The sequence below is a fragment of the Leguminivora glycinivorella genome, chromosome 7 (genome assembly GCF_023078275.1).
Source record: "Leguminivora glycinivorella isolate SPB_JAAS2020 chromosome 7, LegGlyc_1.1, whole genome shotgun sequence".
Classification (NCBI taxonomy): Eukaryota; Metazoa; Arthropoda; class Insecta; order Lepidoptera; family Tortricidae; genus Leguminivora; species Leguminivora glycinivorella.
This window is the reverse complement of record NC_062977.1, coordinates 13,127,578-13,149,826: the sequence shown is the minus strand read 5'-3', so window position 1 is coordinate 13,149,826 and position 22,249 is coordinate 13,127,578. Positions and strand designations below refer to the sequence as shown.

At 37.1% G+C, this 22,249-nt stretch overlaps 1 protein-coding gene across 1 annotated transcript; it reads left to right on the top strand.

Annotated features, from left to right (window-relative positions):
* The first annotated feature begins 14,005 nt into the window (after positions 1–14,005).
* On the top strand, positions 14,006–21,753 carry LOC125227943 (pre-rRNA 2'-O-ribose RNA methyltransferase FTSJ3). Its single transcript, XM_048132351.1, has 10 exons — positions 14,006–14,151; positions 14,270–15,027; positions 15,602–15,751; positions 16,005–16,109; positions 16,545–16,706; positions 16,795–17,002; positions 17,657–17,914; positions 18,515–18,730; positions 20,387–20,586; positions 21,208–21,753. Exons 1-10 carry the CDS (start codon positions 14,085–14,087, stop codon positions 21,661–21,663), a joined length of 2,580 nt encoding a protein of 859 aa, XP_047988308.1. The 5' UTR covers positions 14,006–14,084; the 3' UTR covers positions 21,664–21,753.
* The last annotated feature ends 496 nt before the right edge of the window (positions 21,754–22,249 follow it).

Genomic DNA, 22,249 nt, shown 5'->3' with positions numbered 1-22,249 from the left:
ACTATCCGATTTCTGATTGATCTGAAATTTTGCACACATGTGTAAATCACGTGACATTGCAATATTATGGTATCATGGAGCTGATCTGATGATGGAGCAGAAAGGTGGGCATAGGAACTCTGTTATGAAACGTCGTATCCCCACCGAGTAAGGGTTTTTAGAAACTACTCGGAGAGCAGTAGATGACTGTGAAAGAAAGGTACAGTTGTCGATAAAAGCTTGTGCCAAAAATGAAATTTTTGCAAAAACTTTAATCATATTTAATGATCATCTAGTTACAACATTTGCTCCGTAATTTTCATTGGATCACACTTTTCAGATATTAGAGACTGTAAAAACTATTAACAAGTTGCAAATTATGTCCAGTTTCAGATGCTGTCCACCGACTTGATCAAGAGGAACCTAATACGCACACTGGAACTTTAAATGGTACCTAATGTTCATACTTTTTCACCGACGCTGAGAATAGGCTAGTTTCCTAATGGTCAAATCAGCTTCTTTTTAAGAACTGTTGAAACGATTTGCAAATATGGAATTACTATGAAATACTGAGGAGTGATGTCACGGTTAATTCATTTACTTTATATCTTTCTCTTTGACTTATTTAATAATAATCATGTTTAAACATAACTACTGTCCATATTTTTCTTCTAATTATGTGGTGCTTTATTTCGTGCACTGCATAACATATTTTATTTTAAGTACAGGAAACTAGCCTATTCGACGGAAGCGGTTACCTACTCATATAATAATATTCCGTCGTCTGTGTATGTATGTGTGTGAACTTTCGAGTTTTTCACATTGTAAGAATCACAATGGCGGTTTTTTACGTACCTAGGTATGATAAACCGCTCATAACTTTAATGTCATAATCATGATAGTCGCGGGTTGAGGCTAAGTAAAGCGTTATTTTAATTTAAGTGTTGTTTGATTTTAGCTCCAGTAGCCGCGAAATGCCACCGGCTTACAGACGAACTGCCTGGGCCTAGTAGGTCTTCAATAGTTCCTGAAATACAAAAAAGAAAACAACCTTATCGAAACACCGCTGGTAAGTATAGGTTTAACCGACTGTCTGTCATGACCTTAAAATAACTCAGAGGGTAGGTACTTATGCGCTATTGGGACAAGTCAGGTTTCCTGACGATGTTTTCGTTCACCGATATTTTTAAAAAGATAATTTAACTTCCTAAAAAGTCGCAGGTTTTTACCGCTGGGCCACCAACCGTCCCAATATTTCATTTAGAAGAGTTAATGCATGGTGTAGCGGAGAGTGTGATAAAGCGTAAGTTCGTGCTGTCGGGATAGCGAATAGAGTTTGTGGACGGGGGCGGAGTTCTATGCCACTGATAGGGCGAACTTTTAATGAAATGAGAGATAGCATTGGAAGGGTTAGGAATTTGGCCGCGTATTAAAGAATAACTTTATGAGAGCTATATTTCTCCTGCACTCTAGGGAAGTGTATTACTTATACCATCCCAAAGACGTAAAGGGTGGGATACAGATGTGGATCGTACCCTTAGAGTTTACGGACAAGAAAGCGTACGTACAAAAGTTTTTTGCATCCTCTCCAACATAAGAGTATACTGATGTTCATGGGGACTCCATAAAATAGCATTAGATATAAGCCGACTTGTAAAGGGCTACTGGCATTGCACTTGATCGTGACGAGAAAAACGTAATGAAGTTTTGTAGTTAAGATACGTCTACTGCTACACTCTGCTATACAATCCAAGAATTTATGCAGGATGATCTACTATGACGTTAAATAATACTACTAAACGTTAGACCAATTTTGCCCTCCCCAACCTTATTCTGATTTATAAACACTATTTAATTTCAGACCCAATACCCGCCAAGCGTCCCCGTTTGGTGAACAAGTTGCCTGGATCCAGTGTGACTTCTGAAGATCGAAAATCAAAGCAAACAAATTCAGAGACAGGTAATATTATTTTTATCTCACTAGTTTAAAAAAAACCTTCTATGAGAGTTAAGATTTTATCAATAATATCGTCACTACTTTAAAAAAAACTTGTATCTTCGTCTATCAATAAAAAGAAAATTGTAGTAAGTATGTATGAAATGCATATAGACTTACTGCGTTTTAACTTTGAGGGACAGCGTGAGATACGAGATTTTTTAAAAGTAGTGACGATATATTATAAATATTACACGTCCATCAGTTATTTAACAGCAATTCAGATTATTACAATTTCGTCTCATTACAATTTCAAATATTAAGATATGGGTATATTATTAAACAATTATTTTATACTATTTATAAGTTATTAGGTAGATCAAAAAACTCTTTTATGTCATAAAAGGAGTAATTCTAAGAGCTATTTTCTTAACTTTTTTAAAAATTGGTAGGTACTGCCTGCATTTTTTATTTCTGCTGGGAGTTTGTTGAAAATTCTAGGTCCTACGTAAAACATGATTTTAGACGACTTAGTCAGTTTGGTAGTATGAGTTTGGAGTTGATTTTTCGAACCCTGTCTGGTGCGGGTGATTTTTTTGAACGGTTATAATGTGTCCAAATTTTCATTGAAGTGTTTTGCCACCTCATAAATGTACTGAGTAGGCAGTGTGAGAATATTGTTCTCTTTGAATAGGTAGGTTCTAAGCCGGAGTACTAGTTGGAACATAAGATATAATGCGCACAGCTCGCTTTTGTAGAATGAAGACACGTCGCCATTCGGCCGCCGTAGCCCATAATTCTAAACCGTAACACATAACTGAGTGGAAAAGTGAGGAACGGTGACGAACGGAGTTCTTTGGAGGGTAAGACTCGAGATAGTCGACCCAAGGCATAGTATGCGCTTGATAGTTTACCACATAATATAAATATAAATATTATAGGACATTATTACACAGATTGACTGAGGCCCACGGTAAGCTCAAGAAGGCTTGTGTTGTGGGTACTCAGACAAGGATATATATAATATATAAATACTTATATACGTAGAAAATACTTATATAATAGATTATCATCTATGTGTGCGTCCCATTTGAGACTGGAATCCAGTGTGATGCCTAAAAATTTGCTGTGTTGTACTTGTGGTAGTGTGGTGGCATTACGACAATGGGCAATAGCCTCCATTAAGTTAGTAAATATCTATAAGGAGTTGATAGAATCGTCCCACGATAAGTGTGCAATGAATTTCACAGCCTCGCCAGTGCAGATGTTATTTTAAACGTCAAACTTTGATGAAATTATGACGTTTACTTAACCCTTGCAGAGGCGGGGCTATTAAAATCTATGCAGACTTATCGTGGGACGATTTCTACAGCTTCCATTAAATTGGGAAGTGTTGGTTATGGGCGACGTAGCCTCTATTAAATTGGGAAATGTCGGTTACGGGTTTACATAGCCTCCATTAAATTGGGAAATGTCGGTTACAGTTTGACATTGCCTCCATTCAATTGGGAATTATATCTGTTATGGGTAAGGTACACAAGTATCGGGCAGTAAAGCAGCAATGTCTCTAGGTGTTAGATGTAGGTAGATTATACATTGTATTAATATATAAGATTTAGTTCATCCACAAGCAAGTCATCATCAAATATGTTCTTGATAGATGGCAAACTAACAGTCAGTAACAATACTAACAATGCTCATCAGTGCGACTGCAAAATCAATTAAATTTAAATCAATTAATAGATTTTAAAGCATTGATCACCTAGATGTTCAGGAGCGAAGATACAAAGGAAAGGGGAAGATCATCCAGACAGAAAGAGAGATGATGCTGAGCTGTTTTTGGGTGTCTTAGAAAAGTCTTGTAATGAACTTTGACTACGATTAGGTTTCAAGGTCTGATGATGAAGCTGGAAGATATGAACTGGAACTAAATGATGGAACATCGTATCATAGATGTTTTTGGGTTTCTTAGAAAAGTCTTGTAATGAACTTTGACTACGATTAGGTTTCAAGGTCTGATGATGAAGCTGGAAGATATGAACTGGAACTAAATGATGGAACATCGTATCATAGATGTTTTTGGGTTTCTTAGAAAAGTCTTGTAATGAACTTTGACTACGATTAGGTTTCAAGGTCTGATGATGAAGCTGGAAGATATGAACTGGAACTAAATGATGGAACATCGTATCATAGATGTTTTTGGGTTTCTTAGAAAAGTCTTGTAATGAACTTTGACTACGATTAGGTTTCAAGGTCTGACGATGGAGCCGGAAGATATGAAATGGAACTATACATGATGGAACATCGTATCATAGCTGTTTTGAGGTTTCTCAGAAAAGTCTTTTAATGAACTTTGACCACGATTAGGTTTCAAGGTCTGATAATGAAGCCCGGAGATAAATACATTTACATTATACATTTCGTATCATAGTGTATTTGCGCTTGTGAGAAAGGCCACGTAATGAACTTTGAACGTTACGTTTTCAACGTTATAACAAACCTATTATTGATCAAAGCGAAGCGAGGGCTAAGTTAGTCATAAGTCATAAGCATTTATTGCATTCATATTTAAGTCTTAAGTAATTAGGTACATAATATGAACCCTGCAAGGGCGCAGCAATCTTAACCTAGGTGCTTAAATACTACTAGGTACAATAGTTTAATACTTAACTACTACAGTACAATAGTGAGATTAAATTATTTATCACATTCCAATCAAATAGACAAATTTTGGTAGATATATATTGTAATATACATACATACATACAATCACGCCTGTATCCCATAAAGGGGTAGGCAGAACACATGAAACTACTAAAGCTTCAGTGCCACTCTTGGCAAGTAAGGGGTTGAAAGAAAACGAAAACTGTGACATTGCAGTGACAGGTATTGAAAGAGAGATTGAGAGATATTGTAATATGTATTATATAAACATAAAAAAACACCCATTACTCAGGAACAAATATCATCAATCAAATAAATGCCGTTACCGGGATTCGAACCCGGGACTGTAGCGTTATAGTTTTGAGTAGATTCGGACCGGCAGGATATCAGCCCCCACTTTACATGTAGGGGGGGGGTACATATTGGTACCAAATTTCAGCTTTCTCGTGCTTACTGTTACTGAGATTATCCGCGGACCGACGGACGGACGGACGGACAGACATACATGGCGAAACTATAAGGGTTCCTAGTTGACTACGGAACCCTAAAAATATTTTTGGCTTTTATATTTTTCACGTATAAAAGCGTGTTTTTCTAGTGTTTTTAAACTATACATTTATTTTAGATTGTCAACCTATTACTATAGTAGAGACACTCTTTGAGATGATAATTAAATGTATCTTGCATAAAGAAATGCATAAAGAATTGCGAACGTCACAATCACAACTTTAACGGTGACTGCCGTTTTTGCTAAATTTGTTCTGCGCTCTCTTAATTCGACTGTATTATGTAGTTGGATCCGTGAGTTGGATTACCAACTTATACCAGGTTAAATGACTTGTTTTTTTTAATCTATTTAATCTTGGTTACAGATTGCGACACGAGAGTTAAGGAATTACTGAAGGAATTAAAGAAAGCTAAATCTAGCATACGATCACTCAATAAAAACGCAAAGTTGATAAAAAACTTGGAGTCGCCATTCCTGAAAGAAATTGTTACTATGGCAATCCAAAACCAAAATCGCAAACCTCGAGGTCGCCGATGGACAACAAAATATAAAATCTCCTGTTTGTCTATATTTAAGAGGTCTCCAAAAGCATATCGATATCTCCAACATTTGGTGCCAATACCTAGTATTAAAACGCTACAAAATATTTTGAAGAAAGTCCCAATGGAAGCTGGCATCAGCAAGCAAGTATTGGAGTTTTTGCAGAAAACTGCGGCAAACTTTAAAAAGGATAAATACTGCTCATTACTATTCGACGAAATAGCGATAAAACCGCGACTAATTTACAACGTAGGGAATGATAACGTGGACGGGTTCACAGATTTGGGCCATGGTGAAAGGAGCGGCCTGCTAGCGGATCACGCCTTAGTATTAATGCTACAAGGCATACGTAGAAAGTTCAAGCAACCTCTGGCATTTTACTTTGTCAAAGGTACAATACCTTCGGAAAAATTAGCTGCAATAGTAAAATCAACAATAAAGGTTATAAACGAGATAGGATTTAACGTGCTTGCCACTGTCTGCGACCAGGGTCCAACAAACATGGGAGCGATGGCAATACTAAAGCAACAATCACCTTCTGAGCAGGGCCCATCCATCCAAAATTATTTCCATGTAGGTGACAGAAAAATATATATAATTTATGATGTGCCTCACCTTTTTAAATCGATCAGAAATAATATCTTGAAATACGGGAATATGGAAATGGGCGGCATTACCTTAAAATGGAACGTTTTGAGAGAAATAGAAGAGATCAATAAAGTCAATATGCTTTATTTGACGAAAATAAGTCCCAACCACGTCAACCCAAAATACAGGGCAAAGATGAAGGTGAAATATGCCTCACAGGCTTTAAGTAATTCGGTGGCAATCGTATTAAAGATGCAAGCTTTGCTTGAGCAAAACCCGTCAAAAAAAAAGTTCTCAACGAGTCAGGTGAGAACATTCAAAGACTGGACCAGCTGTTCGATTATACAAATGGTCCATCTGGACCAGATGATGTCAAACGGGGCATAAGGGAAAATGTATCCAAAAAAACAGATCATATTAAAAAATGGGCCGCTTGCAGAAAAATGCTCGAAACCGTTAGCTTTTTTAGTGATAATGGCATTCGAGCCACAAATGTGAGGTGCATTCATGGATACCTTACAACCTTATGCTCTTTAAGAGACATTTGGTCCGAAGTGCAACGCCTCGGTTTTGAATATTTAAACCTTAGACAGTTAAACCAGGATTCACTGGAAAATCTTTTTGGTGTTCTAAGACAGCACAGCCCCACAAACAGACATCCCACAGTTTCCTCATTTGTGGCAGCTTTAAAAACCGCAATTCTTTCGGGGATGTCTGCTCCGCACAGCCGTGGTGCGAACTGCATGAAAGACACAAACAATTTGCTGTCCGACTTACATGACATAGTTTTTAAATCTACGTCGTGCAACTCCGAAAACAAATCTAGCGAAAAAGCTAGCGAAGATGATCACAAACAACATCCAGGATGCAGTAAAGATTTCGGATCTTCGTTCACTAAAGATGACCCGGAATCCTTAGCAATTTTACTCCATTTGCCGGACGATGATGATGAAGATGAGACTGCGAATGATCTGTTGACAATCGAAGGTCAAGCAGTTGTATATGTTAGTGGGTATTTGGCTATGGTCGTTTTAAAAACACACAACTGTGAGAAGTGCAAGGAATCTCTGACCGCCGCGAATCGAGATGATCCTTCGTTAATTTACATACAACTGAAGGAGTGGTGGAAGGATAGGCCCTCTTTAACCTATCCAAACTGGAAGGTTTGCAAGTTTGTGTCAAACTGCGTCAACGTGTTTGAAAAAGAAATTGTGCCTATTCTTCACACAAACAATATAGCTAACCAAGCAATTACGTTCTTCATGGCTAATGGGGATGGCTCTTTTATAAGTTGTGACGAACACCGCACTCAAATTTTTCACAAATTGATAGTACGGCTGGCCGTTATGTTAATAAGACGACAGTGTCAAAGAATTAATATTTCGTTATCTGCTCAAGAAGAAAAATCTGCTGACACGTACAAAAAAGCACAGCAACACGGAGCCGCTAGATAAATATTTGGTATCAAAAAGGCGGTGTCCCAAAAAGGACCCTTTCCGAGTTAGTGAGGAGAAAATAATAATATATTGGGTTGGTAAGAAAGTAATGAGCGAATCATAAATAATATTGTAATTTTTATTTAATTTATTATTTTAATCATTTATCAAAAATATAACGGCCTTCGTTATCTACTACTTGTCTCCATCGTTCTGGTAAAGAATGAATAGCATCGGCGAAGAAGTTCTTAGGTTTAGATTAAAAAAACTCAGCTATGTACTGTCGTAAATGGGCTTGATCACCGAACTTTTTTTCATTCAAAGCATTGCTTAGCGATCTGAACAATGCGTAATCCGTAGGTGCCAAGTCTGGAGAGTACGGTGGATGAGGTATCACTTTCCAACCTAGTTCCAATAGCTTTAGCCGAGTCACTTTTGCAATGTGTGGGCGAGCATTGTCGTGTAAGAAAAAAATTTTAGCATGCTGTGGACGATTCTGACAGATTTTTTGGTTTAAATTTTCAAACTGATTACAGTATACTGATGCGGTAACAGTCATTCTACTTGGTAGGAGTTCCCAGTAAATAATACCATGAATATCCCACCAAATGGACAGCATAACTTTTTTCGGGTGAGGCTCTGTTTTTAGTGCCTCTATTCCTTTTTCATTTGGAGCTAGCCACTGACGTTTGCGTGTGTGATTTATATATAAGACCCATTTTTCATCTCCAGTGATAAGATGGTCCAACCAGTTGAATGTGCGGCGAAAAGACAGAAGTTGTATGCAGATATCGGCACGGCGGTTTAGTTGATCTCTATCAAGTTCGTGCGGTATCCAAACACTGTATTTGTAGTTTTTCCCAACTCGTGTAAATGTGTTTCTATGGTGACATGAGAGCAGCCTAACTCGGTAGCAAGAGTACGACTCGTTAGCCTCGGATCTCCTTCAATTAAAGTTTTTAATTTGGCTACATCAATCTTCACCGGTCGACCAGACTTAGGTTGATCTGATAATGAAAAGTCGCCACTACAAAACCGCTGGAACCATCGTTTCGCGGTGGCCTCAGACACAACTTCAGGAGCAACACGCTGACATATATTACGCACTGCTTCGGCGGCTGAATGGCCAGACTGAAATTCATATAGTAAGCAATGCCTTACATGCACTTTTAATTCGTTCATTTTCTTCCTTATATTAGCTCGGCGACAGCTAGTGAATGACTGACGAGAAACTGTGCGACTCGCCCTTTATATACTTTCGACCATAGAAGATTCTAGAACTCTCTCAAAAATTTATGTGGAATTCAATCGATCACTCATTACTTTCTTACCAACCCAATATTATTATCCTGTGAATATTTTTATATATTTATTAGGATACTAGCTGTACTCGCGACTTCGTTCGCGTAAAGTCTTATTTATAAGTAATTAACTGGGAATGTAAAACGCAATTTGTATGGGAATATAAACATATAAACCCTTCTTTTTACCCCTTTAAATCAAAAAGTTACTTAGTTATTTTTATAGATATTAGCTGTACCCGCGACTTTTGCTAAACATTGATTTGGGAAATGAAACTATTGCGAAACGATTCTTGGCAAGTTGAATCTTGCAAAACGTTTTTAGGGTTCCGTAGTCAACTAGGAAATAAAAATGAAAAAAATCACAAAAGTAAAACTTCATAAGTACTTTCTAGGAAAATTGTTTTGAACTTGATAGGTTCAGTAGTTTTTGAGAAAAATACGGAAAACTACGGAACCCTACACTGTGCTTGGCCCGACACGCTCTTGGCCGATTTTATTGGGAAAAGGGCAGAATACCGAAAGAAAAGTACCGATACAAAACTGAATGCACTCACACAGGAACATTTCCATCATCATTTGTACAGTCTGCAGCAGAACTTGCTAAGCGGGCTCACAATGAGCTTTGGCACGACCTTATCGTTATTAAGACTATAACGCTCGCTTGCTTAGCTACTTCTGATGCTGACTATATTAGGGCACAGAATATATAATAGTACAATTAGGGATAGATAGTTTAGAATATGCTACCTAAGGGCTAAGCAAATTCTAGCCATCCACTATAGGGCATTTCTCAGGAGGCGCGTTTTTACGTGTCCGGGGCAAAAAACGTCAGAACGGACTGTTCTAAAAATCTGAATTAATTCAGGCATAATCTATAGCCTCTGTTCTACTTGGTACACTATAAAATTATTTATTTATTATTTGTATAATATAAGTAATAAAATATTAAACGCGAAAAATTACCTTCGGTGGGCGTGTCCCGCACCCAGAATTTGCAAAACAAAAAATCATAACTCAAGATGGAGTTGTTGATCGCAGTTGATATAGATATTCACGTATAAGGTGTTAGTTAACCTATAATATTTTCTATATAAAAATAATATGTTAGCTAAACTTATCCAGTAAAGACAAATTTACGATGTGTCCCGGGCTAGTGACTGATTTCGGTGTAATTTGTTAAACATGACAGTACTCTTACAAATTAGTAGATCAGGGACATAGTGGCACAAATATAGTATGTTTTAGCTATTTTTTAACCATTCAGTGTAGAGGAGATGCAGTAGCGTTTCATAAAGGGGACTTTTTAAAGGTTTCTCAGTCATTCGGTGGGTTTGGTCCCATGTTTTTTAAGATTCGGTGGTTCAATTTACTCTCACAGTTTTAGTGCATTTGTCGTTATGTAAGGTACTAATAAATCCTTGAAATGATGTTATTTCGGCATTATGACATCTCCTCTGTATCATGCATGCTATTTCAGTTATCTCCAAAAAAACGATAAAATTTGATATCAGTGGTGTTGATTTCCGTGGTTTCGGTGGATTTTTTGACCACCGATATCAAAAAAGTGACCACCGACTTCGATTGCCGCGTTGTAAATTGGGTTTTGTTTATTATTTTCTAACATTTCATACTTAAATAGTAGGATATACTTTGTAAAAACATAAAACTATGTTTGTAAGCAAATTAAACCATAGTATGGGTACAAAATTCACTACTCGATAATGACTAGTATATTACCATGTTAAATTTAGTAAAATAGCGCGATTATGAGCCTTTTTACATGACCTGTCGTCAAATTAAATAATAAATTATATATAAAGTTGAAATGTGGAATAATGTGTAAAAAATTGAATTCCGTGGTGCAAATTGATTACAGTGCCCATACATAATTTCGGTGGTTTTAAAATGTCAGATTTCTTACAAATTATAAGGTTCTAATGGAGGCCTCCACCACCAATATTTTTTATATTTGGGCTAGATTTTAGTAAATAGACTGATGTATCAAAAAAGTAGTAAGTAAATAAAAATCAGCACCGAAATCAGGCACCGAACGTCATCTCTGAGAATCGCCCTATACTTGTCAGTTCTAATACATAGCTGTAAGAATGTATGCGATGCGCCTTCACCACCACGGTTGTGTCGTCAGCAAACAGTACCGTCATGCCTTCGGCAACAGAGGTAGGAAGGTCGTTTACGAATATTAGAAACAGGGTATTTCCAAGCGCAGAGCCTTGTGGTATGCCCAGGTCTAACATGCCGGCTTCAGAGTTAATGTTCTTGCCTTCTATTTTGACCTTAACCCTTGCAGAGGCGGGGCTATTAAAATCTATGCAGGCTTATTGTAGGACGATTCTATAATTTGTATTTTACATCACCACACCATTGTAGTAGTGCAGATTATTAATAGAATTAGGTTGTTTTGGTGTAAGCTGTAAGCTGTTAGTTTGGTTCTATATCGGAATCCCTAAACGTTTAACGTGTGTTTAGCATTATACAGTTAATAGGTACTTTTTGTAACTGAGGCAGTTGAAAATGAACATTGATCAGTTTACGAATAGTTTCAAATATCTAAGTCAAATTGTAAAACTTAAACAAATTGATTTAAACTAACACGATCTTAAACATGTTGTACTATCAAAAACAGGCTAAGTGGGTGTGATAACACTTTTCTGGAATTAGCAAACCTAATAGTTATCAATCAATGCCCCTTAGTCTATGAAGCCTTTGTGCAAATTTTCAGCTTTTTAAATCAACATCTTCAGCCTCCGCATTAGGTTTGAAATTTTGAAAATCTCATAAGTACAAACCTGAAAATTCAACTTTCAGATAAAAAAATTTCGACAGAATTATGTTTAGTATATGTTATTGATACATATAATTATAAGAAACTACCAAAAATTGCCAAAATAGTGTCAAAACCGCCAAAGCTTGCCTAGTTTCAGTACCTACATTGGCCAAAATAGCCGCTAAAATACTGAACATTTGCGATTTTTAATGCTATTTTCGCAACTTTTGGTAGTTTCTTGTAATAATATGTATCAGTAATGTATACTGAACATAATACTACCGAAAAAAATGTTTAAAACTGAAAGTTGAATTTTCAAGCTTGTATGAGATTTTCAAAATTTAAAACCTAATGCGGAGGCTGAAGATATTGATTTAAAAAGCTGAAAATTTGCACAAAGGCTTCATAGACTAAGGGGCATTGATTGATAACTATTAGATTTGCTAATTCCAGAAAAGTGTTTTTTCGCTCCAACCTAGTGTATGTACATCAAGAAATCCTGGTGCGGTATAGGTACTTCAGGAGTTAGTGCTAGCAATGTGCCAAATGTGCGCCAAAATGCGGGAAATGTGCTCTTTAAACTCCAGAGATACTTATAAGAAATTAATGATACCCGCCATTCTGACGTAAGGTCGGCGGGTGCAATTTCAGTTCTAGCTAATGACTGCCTACTCAAGGGTGAAAGTGCTGCCTATGGTTAGTGCTCGCAATGTGCTTCCACATGTATGAAGCACAAACTAATTCAGAGAGTCGTTCGAGAGTAATATGGAATTGAATAAATATATCTATAAACGCCTGCTGAAATAAAATAGATCACTTTTTTGTGTAAAACGCGTATTGCTAGCACTAACCCTAGGCAGTACTTTCACCCTTGAGTAGGTAGCCATTAGCGAGAACTGGAAGGGACCTGACGTCAGAATGGCGGGTATTATTAATTTCTTAAATATCTCTGGAGTTTAAAGAGCACATTGATTGAATTTTGGCGCACATTTGGCACATTGCTAGCACTAACTCCTGAAGTATATCGCACCAAGATTGCTTGATGTACACCCGCCATTCTGACGATCATTTTAGGTAGGTACCTCTTAATCGAAAATCACATAATTTTGATTGTAATGATAAATATTAGACAATTTGTTTAATAGTTCAATAGTTCTTTATTTGCATACCATATAATTTTACAATAGGCACATATTATATGGACCCTGAAAAGGGTATAGCAAGAGTTGATACTTTACAATATCTTGTATCAGAAGTACTTAATAGCTAATTAGCTTATACTTATTATTTATTTATCCTAAAATGTAAAGAATATATGAAAATTAATAAAAGTTATATAAAGCTTTACGGGGCTTTCATTCATTCAATCATTTTAAGACAATAACACTAGGTTTAGGGCAGTATTTAACAACCTCATTTATGGGGCCCTATTTATCGCTTGCCTTTTCGGTTGTAATCGGTTCAGAAAATCACTTTTATCGATTTTTCACATCACTACTTCATAAAACCTTCTTGATATGATAATGCTTAAAGGACTTGCATCCAGGCCATAAATGTTATTTAAAAAAATGATATGATAATATAGCAACATTTTATTTTCCTATTTTGCTACAAGTGGAACTCGAGTGCAATACAAATCGTTCGACAGATACTTACTATGAAGTTCCGTCTCTTAGAACGTAGTGATTATATTCTCTTTGATAATAAGTTTACACTAATCGATAACTGTTAAAGTCGATTCCTTATAAAGAATCGAAGCCAAGTTTTAATATTGAACAAAGTTATTATAATAAATATTTATATATTATATCATATCGCCAACAGATTTTCTACCGATTTGTTTTAATCGAGCTGTTGAAGGTTATCGAATCGTTACGATTGTATGACGATGACCAATGGGAATAAAACACGAGTCCTCTGATTTAATATTGTGTAACTTTATAATATTAGATTTAGAGTAACCTAATATTTTATGTTTAGCTTATATGTTTAAAATTATTAACAAGGATCATTCTATGTCATAGTTTATTTAAATTATTCATTCTGTGAAATTACATTTCTCCCCCTAATGTTATTTTACTTCACATTGGACCGGCTTTAAACGTCAAATATAGTTAAAAAAAAACACAAAAGCTCACGAGCGCTTGGAAGCGATTAAAATTGGTAGTTTGAGATACATGGCGATAATTTTTGTATTAGTAGCACACACAAAACGCAGCCGTCATGTGGACGAGGTTGTCAATTTTGTAACCTACAAACCTACAAAACATTCATGCTTAACCTAAAAGCTGGTTAATGTTTGTGGTGTTTCTTTTATTTAATTTAATGGCAATAGGTTGAAATAATGGGCAAAAAGTCAAAAGTAGGAAAACAACGTAAAGATAAATACTATCAATTAGCTAAGGAAACAGGTATGTAAATTATAAAAATGTATATTTTAATAAACTGTACATATTAAAACACTTTAATCCAGGTATATAGTGTAGTCGCATATATATTCAAACGATTTTTTTAATATGTAAATTACAGGATATCGTTCTAGAGCTGCCTTTAAGCTTATTCAACTTAACAGAAAATTTGGATTTTTGCAAAAATCTCGAGTATGTCTCGATTTATGTGCCGCCCCTGGCGGGTGGATGCAAGTGGCGCATCAGAATATGCCCCTGTCCAGTGTTGTTATCGGTGTGGATCTGTTCCCAATCAAACCAGTCCCAGGCTGCATAGGATTAACTGAGGATATCACCACAGAGAAGTGTAAAACTGCCATCAAAAAGGAGATAAAGACATGGAAAGCTGATGTAGTGCTGCACGATGGTGCGCCTAATGTGGGTCTTAACTGGCTCCATGATGCATATCAGCAAGCCACTCTAACACTGAGTGCTTTAAAGCTAGCCACACATTTCTTGAGAGAAGGAGGCTGGTTTGTGACAAAAGTTTTCAGATCTAAAGATTACCATGCACTCTTGTGGGTACTGAAGCAATTCTTCAAAAAAGTTCACGCCACCAAACCACAAGCGTCAAGAAATGAATCTGCTGAAATATTTGTTGTATGTCAAGGATATATTGCACCCGATACCATTGACCCAAAGTTCCTTGACCCAAAATATGTGTTTGAGGATTTGGAGATTGTTAAGAAGCAGCATACAAACTTGCTTCACCCTGAGAAGCAGAAAAAGGCTAAGGCTGAGGGCTACAAGGAAAATGACTACACCACACACCACAAAGTTCTTGTGTCACAGTTTATGGGTAAAGAGGATCCGCTAGACCTACTACAAGGCTGCTCACAGGTATATACAACCTCTGATTATTTTAACTTAATCTTAAAAGAAACATAAATATTTTTTCCTTATTTTGTTGAGAAAACTGACGATAGATAGATAGATAATTTATTCTACCTTCCCTAAAATCTGTCAATGAAATTCTCCTGTATATATTATATCGTATTAAAGTTGTCCTTAAATAATGTAACATAACATTTTGATTTTATATTTAGAATAGGTGAGACGACTAAAAAAAACTAAGTCAGTTAGATTATCAAAGAATTTTAGACACATATTTTTTCTTTCTAAAAATGACGACGGTACAGTGTGTTGAAGTTTCGCGTGACGTCACGCCTAAGTACAATTTTTGCTTAGAAGTGACGTCACAAGCCCCCACTCCGGAACTTTGATGAACTATATCTTAGTATTTTTTCATTAATTAGAAAAAGCGAAAAATATGTGTTCAATATCTTTGGACGATCTAACTGACGGACTAAACAGAATGCCATTTTTTTATGTAGCCGTCATCCCTATTCAGAAGATCAGAATAAATTGCAGAATATCTACTTAAATATTAATAATTATAAATGTGATTTTTCAGATTGTAATAGATGATAAAACTATAGAGGAACATCCTAAGACAACTCCAGAAATAAAGGAATGTTGCCAAGATATTAAAGTTTTGGGACGGAAAGATCTTAAGTCTCTGTTGAGCTGGTTAAAACATATGAAGGAATTGAAAACTTCTCAGGTAAGAAGTTATGATTATAATTTCCTATTTATATAGTACATTACAATACAAGTACGGAAAAGAGGAAGTTCCAAACATGTATCATACAACATTTTTCAGTACAGATGGGCCAGTCTGGGTCCTCCCAAGTTTCTACCGAAAAATACTTTCGTGTTTAAATTTATCGCCACTTGTTTCGAGTTGAAGATCACAACTAGACTTATTATATGACAGGTTAATCATTTTATTTTATAACTACTTTATTTTTGTGCAGGAGAAAAAAGAGGAAACAGAAGAAACACCCAAAGAGGAGGAAGAAGAGAAGCCTGCTGAGGACAAGGAAGAGGATGCTGTTGACACCGAGATTGCTGAACTTCAGGTAACTTGTTGTGCTGGTTGTCAACCTCTGGGCCAGCAGCTTAGGAAGTTAATGAAGAATTTCATACATAAGTAACCCACTGGTACAGTCACCGTCATAAATAAGTGATGATTTCTGTACCTTGTCACTTTAACTTAACATTGTGTTTGAAATGTCATACGAAATTGTTGCCGGTGACTGTACCTTTCTGATACTACTACATACTAATACTACCAGTTTTAATTGATTTCGTTGAACTTTAAAGGAAGGTTCTTTGGGTCAAATATTAGTTTCTGAGTCATGGAGGTTTTTTTATGTTTTCTGTGTAAGAATGCCCCATAAATATTTTCGCATTTTGACAAAAACTACAATATGCCACGTAGCTTCTGTTAATGAGCCTAACGATATGTTGAATTTACGGGAAAAAAGGTGTATAATCTATTTGGATAATTTCAGGATGAGGAGCGTCGTCAATCAAAACGGAAGCGGAAACAATTGAATAAGCAGAGACAAAAGTTGGCTGAGAAAATGAACTTGAAGATGGTTCTAAAGGGAGATGATGGACCGATTCTAGAGAGCAATGACATGTTCAGATTGTCTGACATTAAAAATGCTGATGTGAGTGTCGTTTTTACACTTTTTACTTTGAAGAACCATTTTTATGATAGATCTTTTTCTTAATTCTAAAATAATGACTATGTTTCAGGAATTAGCTCGAACAATAGACCAACAGCCAGATCTCGTGGCAGAGCCAGACTCTGATTCAGATGATGAGTTTAAAATGAAACAGAAATATGTGAAATATGATGTGGAGGCTTCTAAGCTGGACAAGTCGGGAGTCTATTATAAGGACTCTGACAGTGAACTGGAAATGGAGAGCGATTCTGAGGACGAAAATGATAAGGAAACATTAGGTAAATTAGAGATATTTAACTTTTTTCATTTCTTAATCAAAAATCTAGATAATTACTTTGTTTATTTGCGAATAAATAACATGCTATTCAATGCATTTAATGTTTCCACCCTTCCACCGCAAAAAATAAATACGCAAATAAATATAACAAACCACCAACAAAACTACAAAATTCGTTATTTGCCTCTCTACAAGGCATTCTCAGGAGATACTGGATATGTTGACGGTCTTAGCTCAGACAACTGACTAAACTGTCTGCCTGATTCCATCTGTTACATTTTTTAATATAATACGTATGCGTATATTAGTATACATATAATTTGAATATTTAATAAAATTGGTATGTACACTTTTGGTAGACTAACTTGGTACAGTCACCAGAATAAATAAGTGATGATTTCTGTACCTTGTCGCTATTAATAGTTTGACAATTTCATATGACATGTCAAACACGACATTAAAGTGACAAGGTACAAAATTCATCACTTATTTATACCGGTGACTACAGTTACCGCATCTTGTATGCTGCGTTAGCAACAAAGGTAGGTCCCCTTACCTTGTTTTTGTCTTCTCAAAATGTAACACCTCAGATCAAAAGGCATTGATTGATAAGCATGATATGCAGAGTCAAGCATACCTACTTGTCTTTTTCCAGCGTTTTCGGACGACGAGAAGCAATCAAAGAAAATAGACAAGCTAACAAAACTAAACACATTAAAGAACAGCAAGCCGGCTAGAAACACTATCCCCAAGGATAACCCACTGCTGACCGACCTGGACAACCGCGATCCGGTGTCCAAGCGGTCCATGAAGGCCGAGCTCTGGTTCCAGAAGGATGTCTTCAAAGATATTGAGGAGGAGGATGATGAAGGCGTGGACCTGGATAAACTGGCTGAGACATATAAGGAGAAAGGTGGGTAATTGATGTACGGTGGAGAAATATTGCAACACATAAACTGCAGATCATCATCCTCCTTGCGTTATCCCGGCATTTGCCACGGCTCATGGGAGCCTGGGGTCCGCTTTGACAACTAATCCCAAGATTTGGCGTAGGCACTAGTTTTACGAAAGCGACTGCCATCTGACCTTCCAACCCGAAGGGTAACTAGGCCTTATTGGAATTAGTCCGGTTTCCTCACGATGTTTTCCTTCACCGAAAAGCGACTGGCAAATATCAAATGACATTTCGCACATAAGTTCCGAAAAACTCATTGGTACGAGCCGGGGTTCGAACCCGTGACCTCCGGATCGAAAGTCGCACGCTCTTACCGCTAGGCCACCAGCGCTTGCCGCTCGGCCACCAGCGCTTGTAAACTGCAGATAGCTGAAATAAATTGTGATATGAATACCTGCACGTTATGCCTGCACTAAGCTGTGTGCTAATTTTTACAATCCTACATATTATTGAAATTTACGGCGCCTTTATATTTTTACAATATTATTTGACCTACGATTATAGAACTTTCTCTGCAAGGCTAGAGCAAAATAGCACCTAATTCAATCTTTTTTAAAGGAAAAACTGTTGCAAACGAGCTAATGGAAACTGATGATGCGCCAACAAGAGGATCGAAGAGGAAACAGTCTGATTTAGAGAGTGACGATGATGATGATGACGACGATGATTCATCAGACAGCGAGTATGAGGTGGAAAAGAACGTGGCTCCCTCTACTGGCAAAGCGGGAAAAGGTGGCAAGAAGGATGGCTTTGAAGTGGTTTCACAGGACCCAGGTAATTCTTATGACATACTTTTTAAGGGGCTCCACACGGTTTTCATCGATTTTTGACAATTTGCACTTACAGATAGAATTATAAGACAAACGGCTATCGGTTCTTCAATTTTTATGTCTATTCGTAAGAGCCATAATAAAAAAATGAATACTTATTTTTTTATGATTTTTTAAACATGGCTAACATGAAATAAAAATATGTTCTTAATGAATTTAAAATACATCCCGATTTCGAACTTTGACTTATGTATTGTATAACTATTCCTGCCTTAGAAATATATTATTTGATGCCAATATTTCTTGTAAAAACCCGTTGACCACGAACGCTGAAAGAGTTCTTATTTTTTAAATTCATTATACGATTTAATCCGTTTCCAAGTTTTATTTCATAGTCTATCGCGGTAAAAGACAATATTATGGTCTAACATGGTCTATCATGGACACTTTCGAAATTTGATTAATGTAAAGGGTCTTACATACATGAAATCATTATGTTTCGATTTACCTTTGACATTCCTAAACCTTCACGAGAGATTTTAATTTTAAACTTACTAAAACAAAAGTTATGGCTTAAAAACCAGTTTTTGGCCCTAAAATTGTTCAACTTGGATGCCAAATATCACATAGTTAATGAGCTGTGAAGTACTTATGAGAGTACTATTTTGCTTAAAGACGATGCTGTTAATATAATAAGCTATAGAAACTATCATAATATCAATGGATTCAAATCGAAGGTCATTGGCGCAGGGAACGCCCTTAATATTTTTTTCTACTTCCGAACTGTCATTCGTCATTTACAGGGTCGTGCATAGATCTTTAAAACCCTACATAAAAGTCTATTCCCCAAAGCCAGCGCCTTCCGTCTTCCGCGCACGCGCGCAGTAACGAAAAAATTCAACACGCATTGTTTGGCTCTGTAACCATGGCAACGCATTGTTATATTACGACGATACTGCGCTCGTGCGCAGTAAGCCGGCGGGGGATGGCTTTGGGTAGCTGCGCTGGCAGTGCAAAATACAGGAAACAGTGTGAATTTCACGAAATTACTTATTCTAGAAAAGTATTAAAAACTAAGTGCATGGTCGTAGAAAAATTATTGTATGCAACGGTGTTTCACTGAGTCAAAAAATAGTCGTGGCGTCTTTATTAACAATTTACGGCTTCGCCTCAAATTGTTACCCACGACACTCGTCTTTTTTGACCTCCTTTAAACGCATGTTGCATAAAATACTATTAACGTACTTATTATATTCTATAAATGTTAATAACGTACGTACACCTTTGACCTTAGACGCATAAATGGAAATGCTGCCTTTTGAAGCCGGGTACACACTGGCCGCACGCCTCGCGAACTATTTTGAACAGCTGACCGAGGGCCGCCATCTTGCCGAACAAATTTGCTCAGGCGAGGTAAACGTGCGCGCATGAGCAAGGACATTTTGCTTCGCGAGGCGTGCGGCCAGTGTGGACCCGGCCCGGCTATTGGTGTATTCCCATTTTTCTCCGCTCCAATTGACCGTTGCCATGAGGCAGGAACAAATGGAAATCGTTCATATGAATTTACCTAAGTATTCCTATCTGTACCAAACTATTATTTTAATTGATGTATTTTTTTTTTGTACCTCTAGTAAACGAATTACATTCGTATCATTTCCAGAACTAAAAAGGCTTAAGAAGACTCTCAAAATGGACGCCGAGACGCTAGCCCTCGGCACCATGATCGCGACGTCAAAGAAGTTCAAGAGAGATCTGATAGACGACGCTTACAATCGGTACACGTTCAACGACAAGAATCTGCCGGACTGGTTCGTGGAGGATGAGAAGAAACATATGAAGAAGGAGGTTGTCGTCCCTGAGGTAAGTACTGTTTTAAAATACCTACTAAATGAAGACTCACGCTACGTCTCGATACGTTGATAGCAATGTCCGTCAGCTCTCCCCGGTTAAGTGCGTAAGGCGATATTAGTTTTTATTCCGAATAGAAAGACCCATTCACGTATACATACATTTTATAGTAGGTTCCTACTGCTAATAGCTTCAAGTCCTTGTTAGCCCCTTAAGCGAAATCTCATAAACCCAGACTACTCGTACCTTTCTTACCCAACACTACACTAATACTTTGTATTTGTCATTTTGTTATAAGGTTACACTTCCTGTTATACAGTTTTCTCTTATAAATAGCATACCTAGATGCTTGTTTACCAACATCGTGATCGTTGATCGTAATCGCTTGTTTCAAAACTGGCCCAAGTACTCGACTTAGATATATGACTTTGTTCAATATTGGCTAAGTGCCAGCAAATTCTGCCCCTCGGCGTGCAATTTCGTGACCTAGAACAAACTACGTTTTGTTATTCCTTTGAACAATAAAGGGTGGCAAAAGAAAAAAAAAATAATACATTTTTAAATTTGCCGCAAATTTTTAAGTCCTTTGTTAACATAATTTAATGGATTAATGGAACTCTTTCGTTGTTACAGAAATACACTGAGGAATACAAAACGAAATTACAAGACATCAACACTAGGCCAATCAAGAAAGTAATCGAAGCTAAAGCTAGAAAGAAGAAGCGCATGATTAAAAAGATGGAGCGCGCGAAAAAGAAGGTCGAGGCCGTCATCGAAAACGCCGAAATGTCTGAGCGGGAGAAATCACAGCAAATAAGGACGCTGTACAAGAAAGCGCAGACAGACGGTAAGAAAAAGGTCACGTACGTAGTTGCGAAGAAGCACACCACGGCTAAACGTATGAAACGGCCGACCGGGGTGAAGGGCCATTACAAGGTGGTCGACCCTCGCATGAAGAAGGATCTGCGCGCGCAGAAGGCCAAGGAGAAGACCGTGGGCCGCGGCAAGAAGGGCAAGTCCATGAAGGGCAACAAGGCTCCCAGGGGGAAACAGAAACAACAGAAAAAGAAAGGTAAAAAGGCCAAGTGATTTATGTAGTCCTAGTCTATAGGGTGACGTGAAGTGGAAGCTAAATGATTAAGTATATTACGTTTCGTAAATATACGTTTTAAAATATAATTCTGTTTTTATTTCATCGTGCGGAGCTTTAACACTTAGCTTTCATGTTATCCTGTGAAGTTATAAAGTAAGCGCATAATGTAGTTTTTGGAAATTAGAGTAGAGTACCGAGTATTAAATAGGATTGGTGACACTGACGGTATTAAACAAAATCGTTTTCCAAACATAGCGATTTTACAATTTTAACGAGCGTAATTAATAACGTTTAATAACGCTTACCTATATGATTGACTACCACGCCGGAGGGTTGTAGAAAAGACAGCTCACTCTAACAGCTGGTCCTAATTCAGCCACCTGTAAAAAAGCGAGCTTCAATACATTAAATTCTTATAAAATTTAATCGATGAACGCCTACTCGTCCTATTGCATCACAACCTTCATTTGACCGAGATCTCGGTCTCGGTCTCGGTCTCGGCATCAAAATCGTCAGATCTCGCAGCAAAGAGACTCAGATTTTGAATTTATTGCGCACTCGCGTCCAATGGAACTTCCTCGC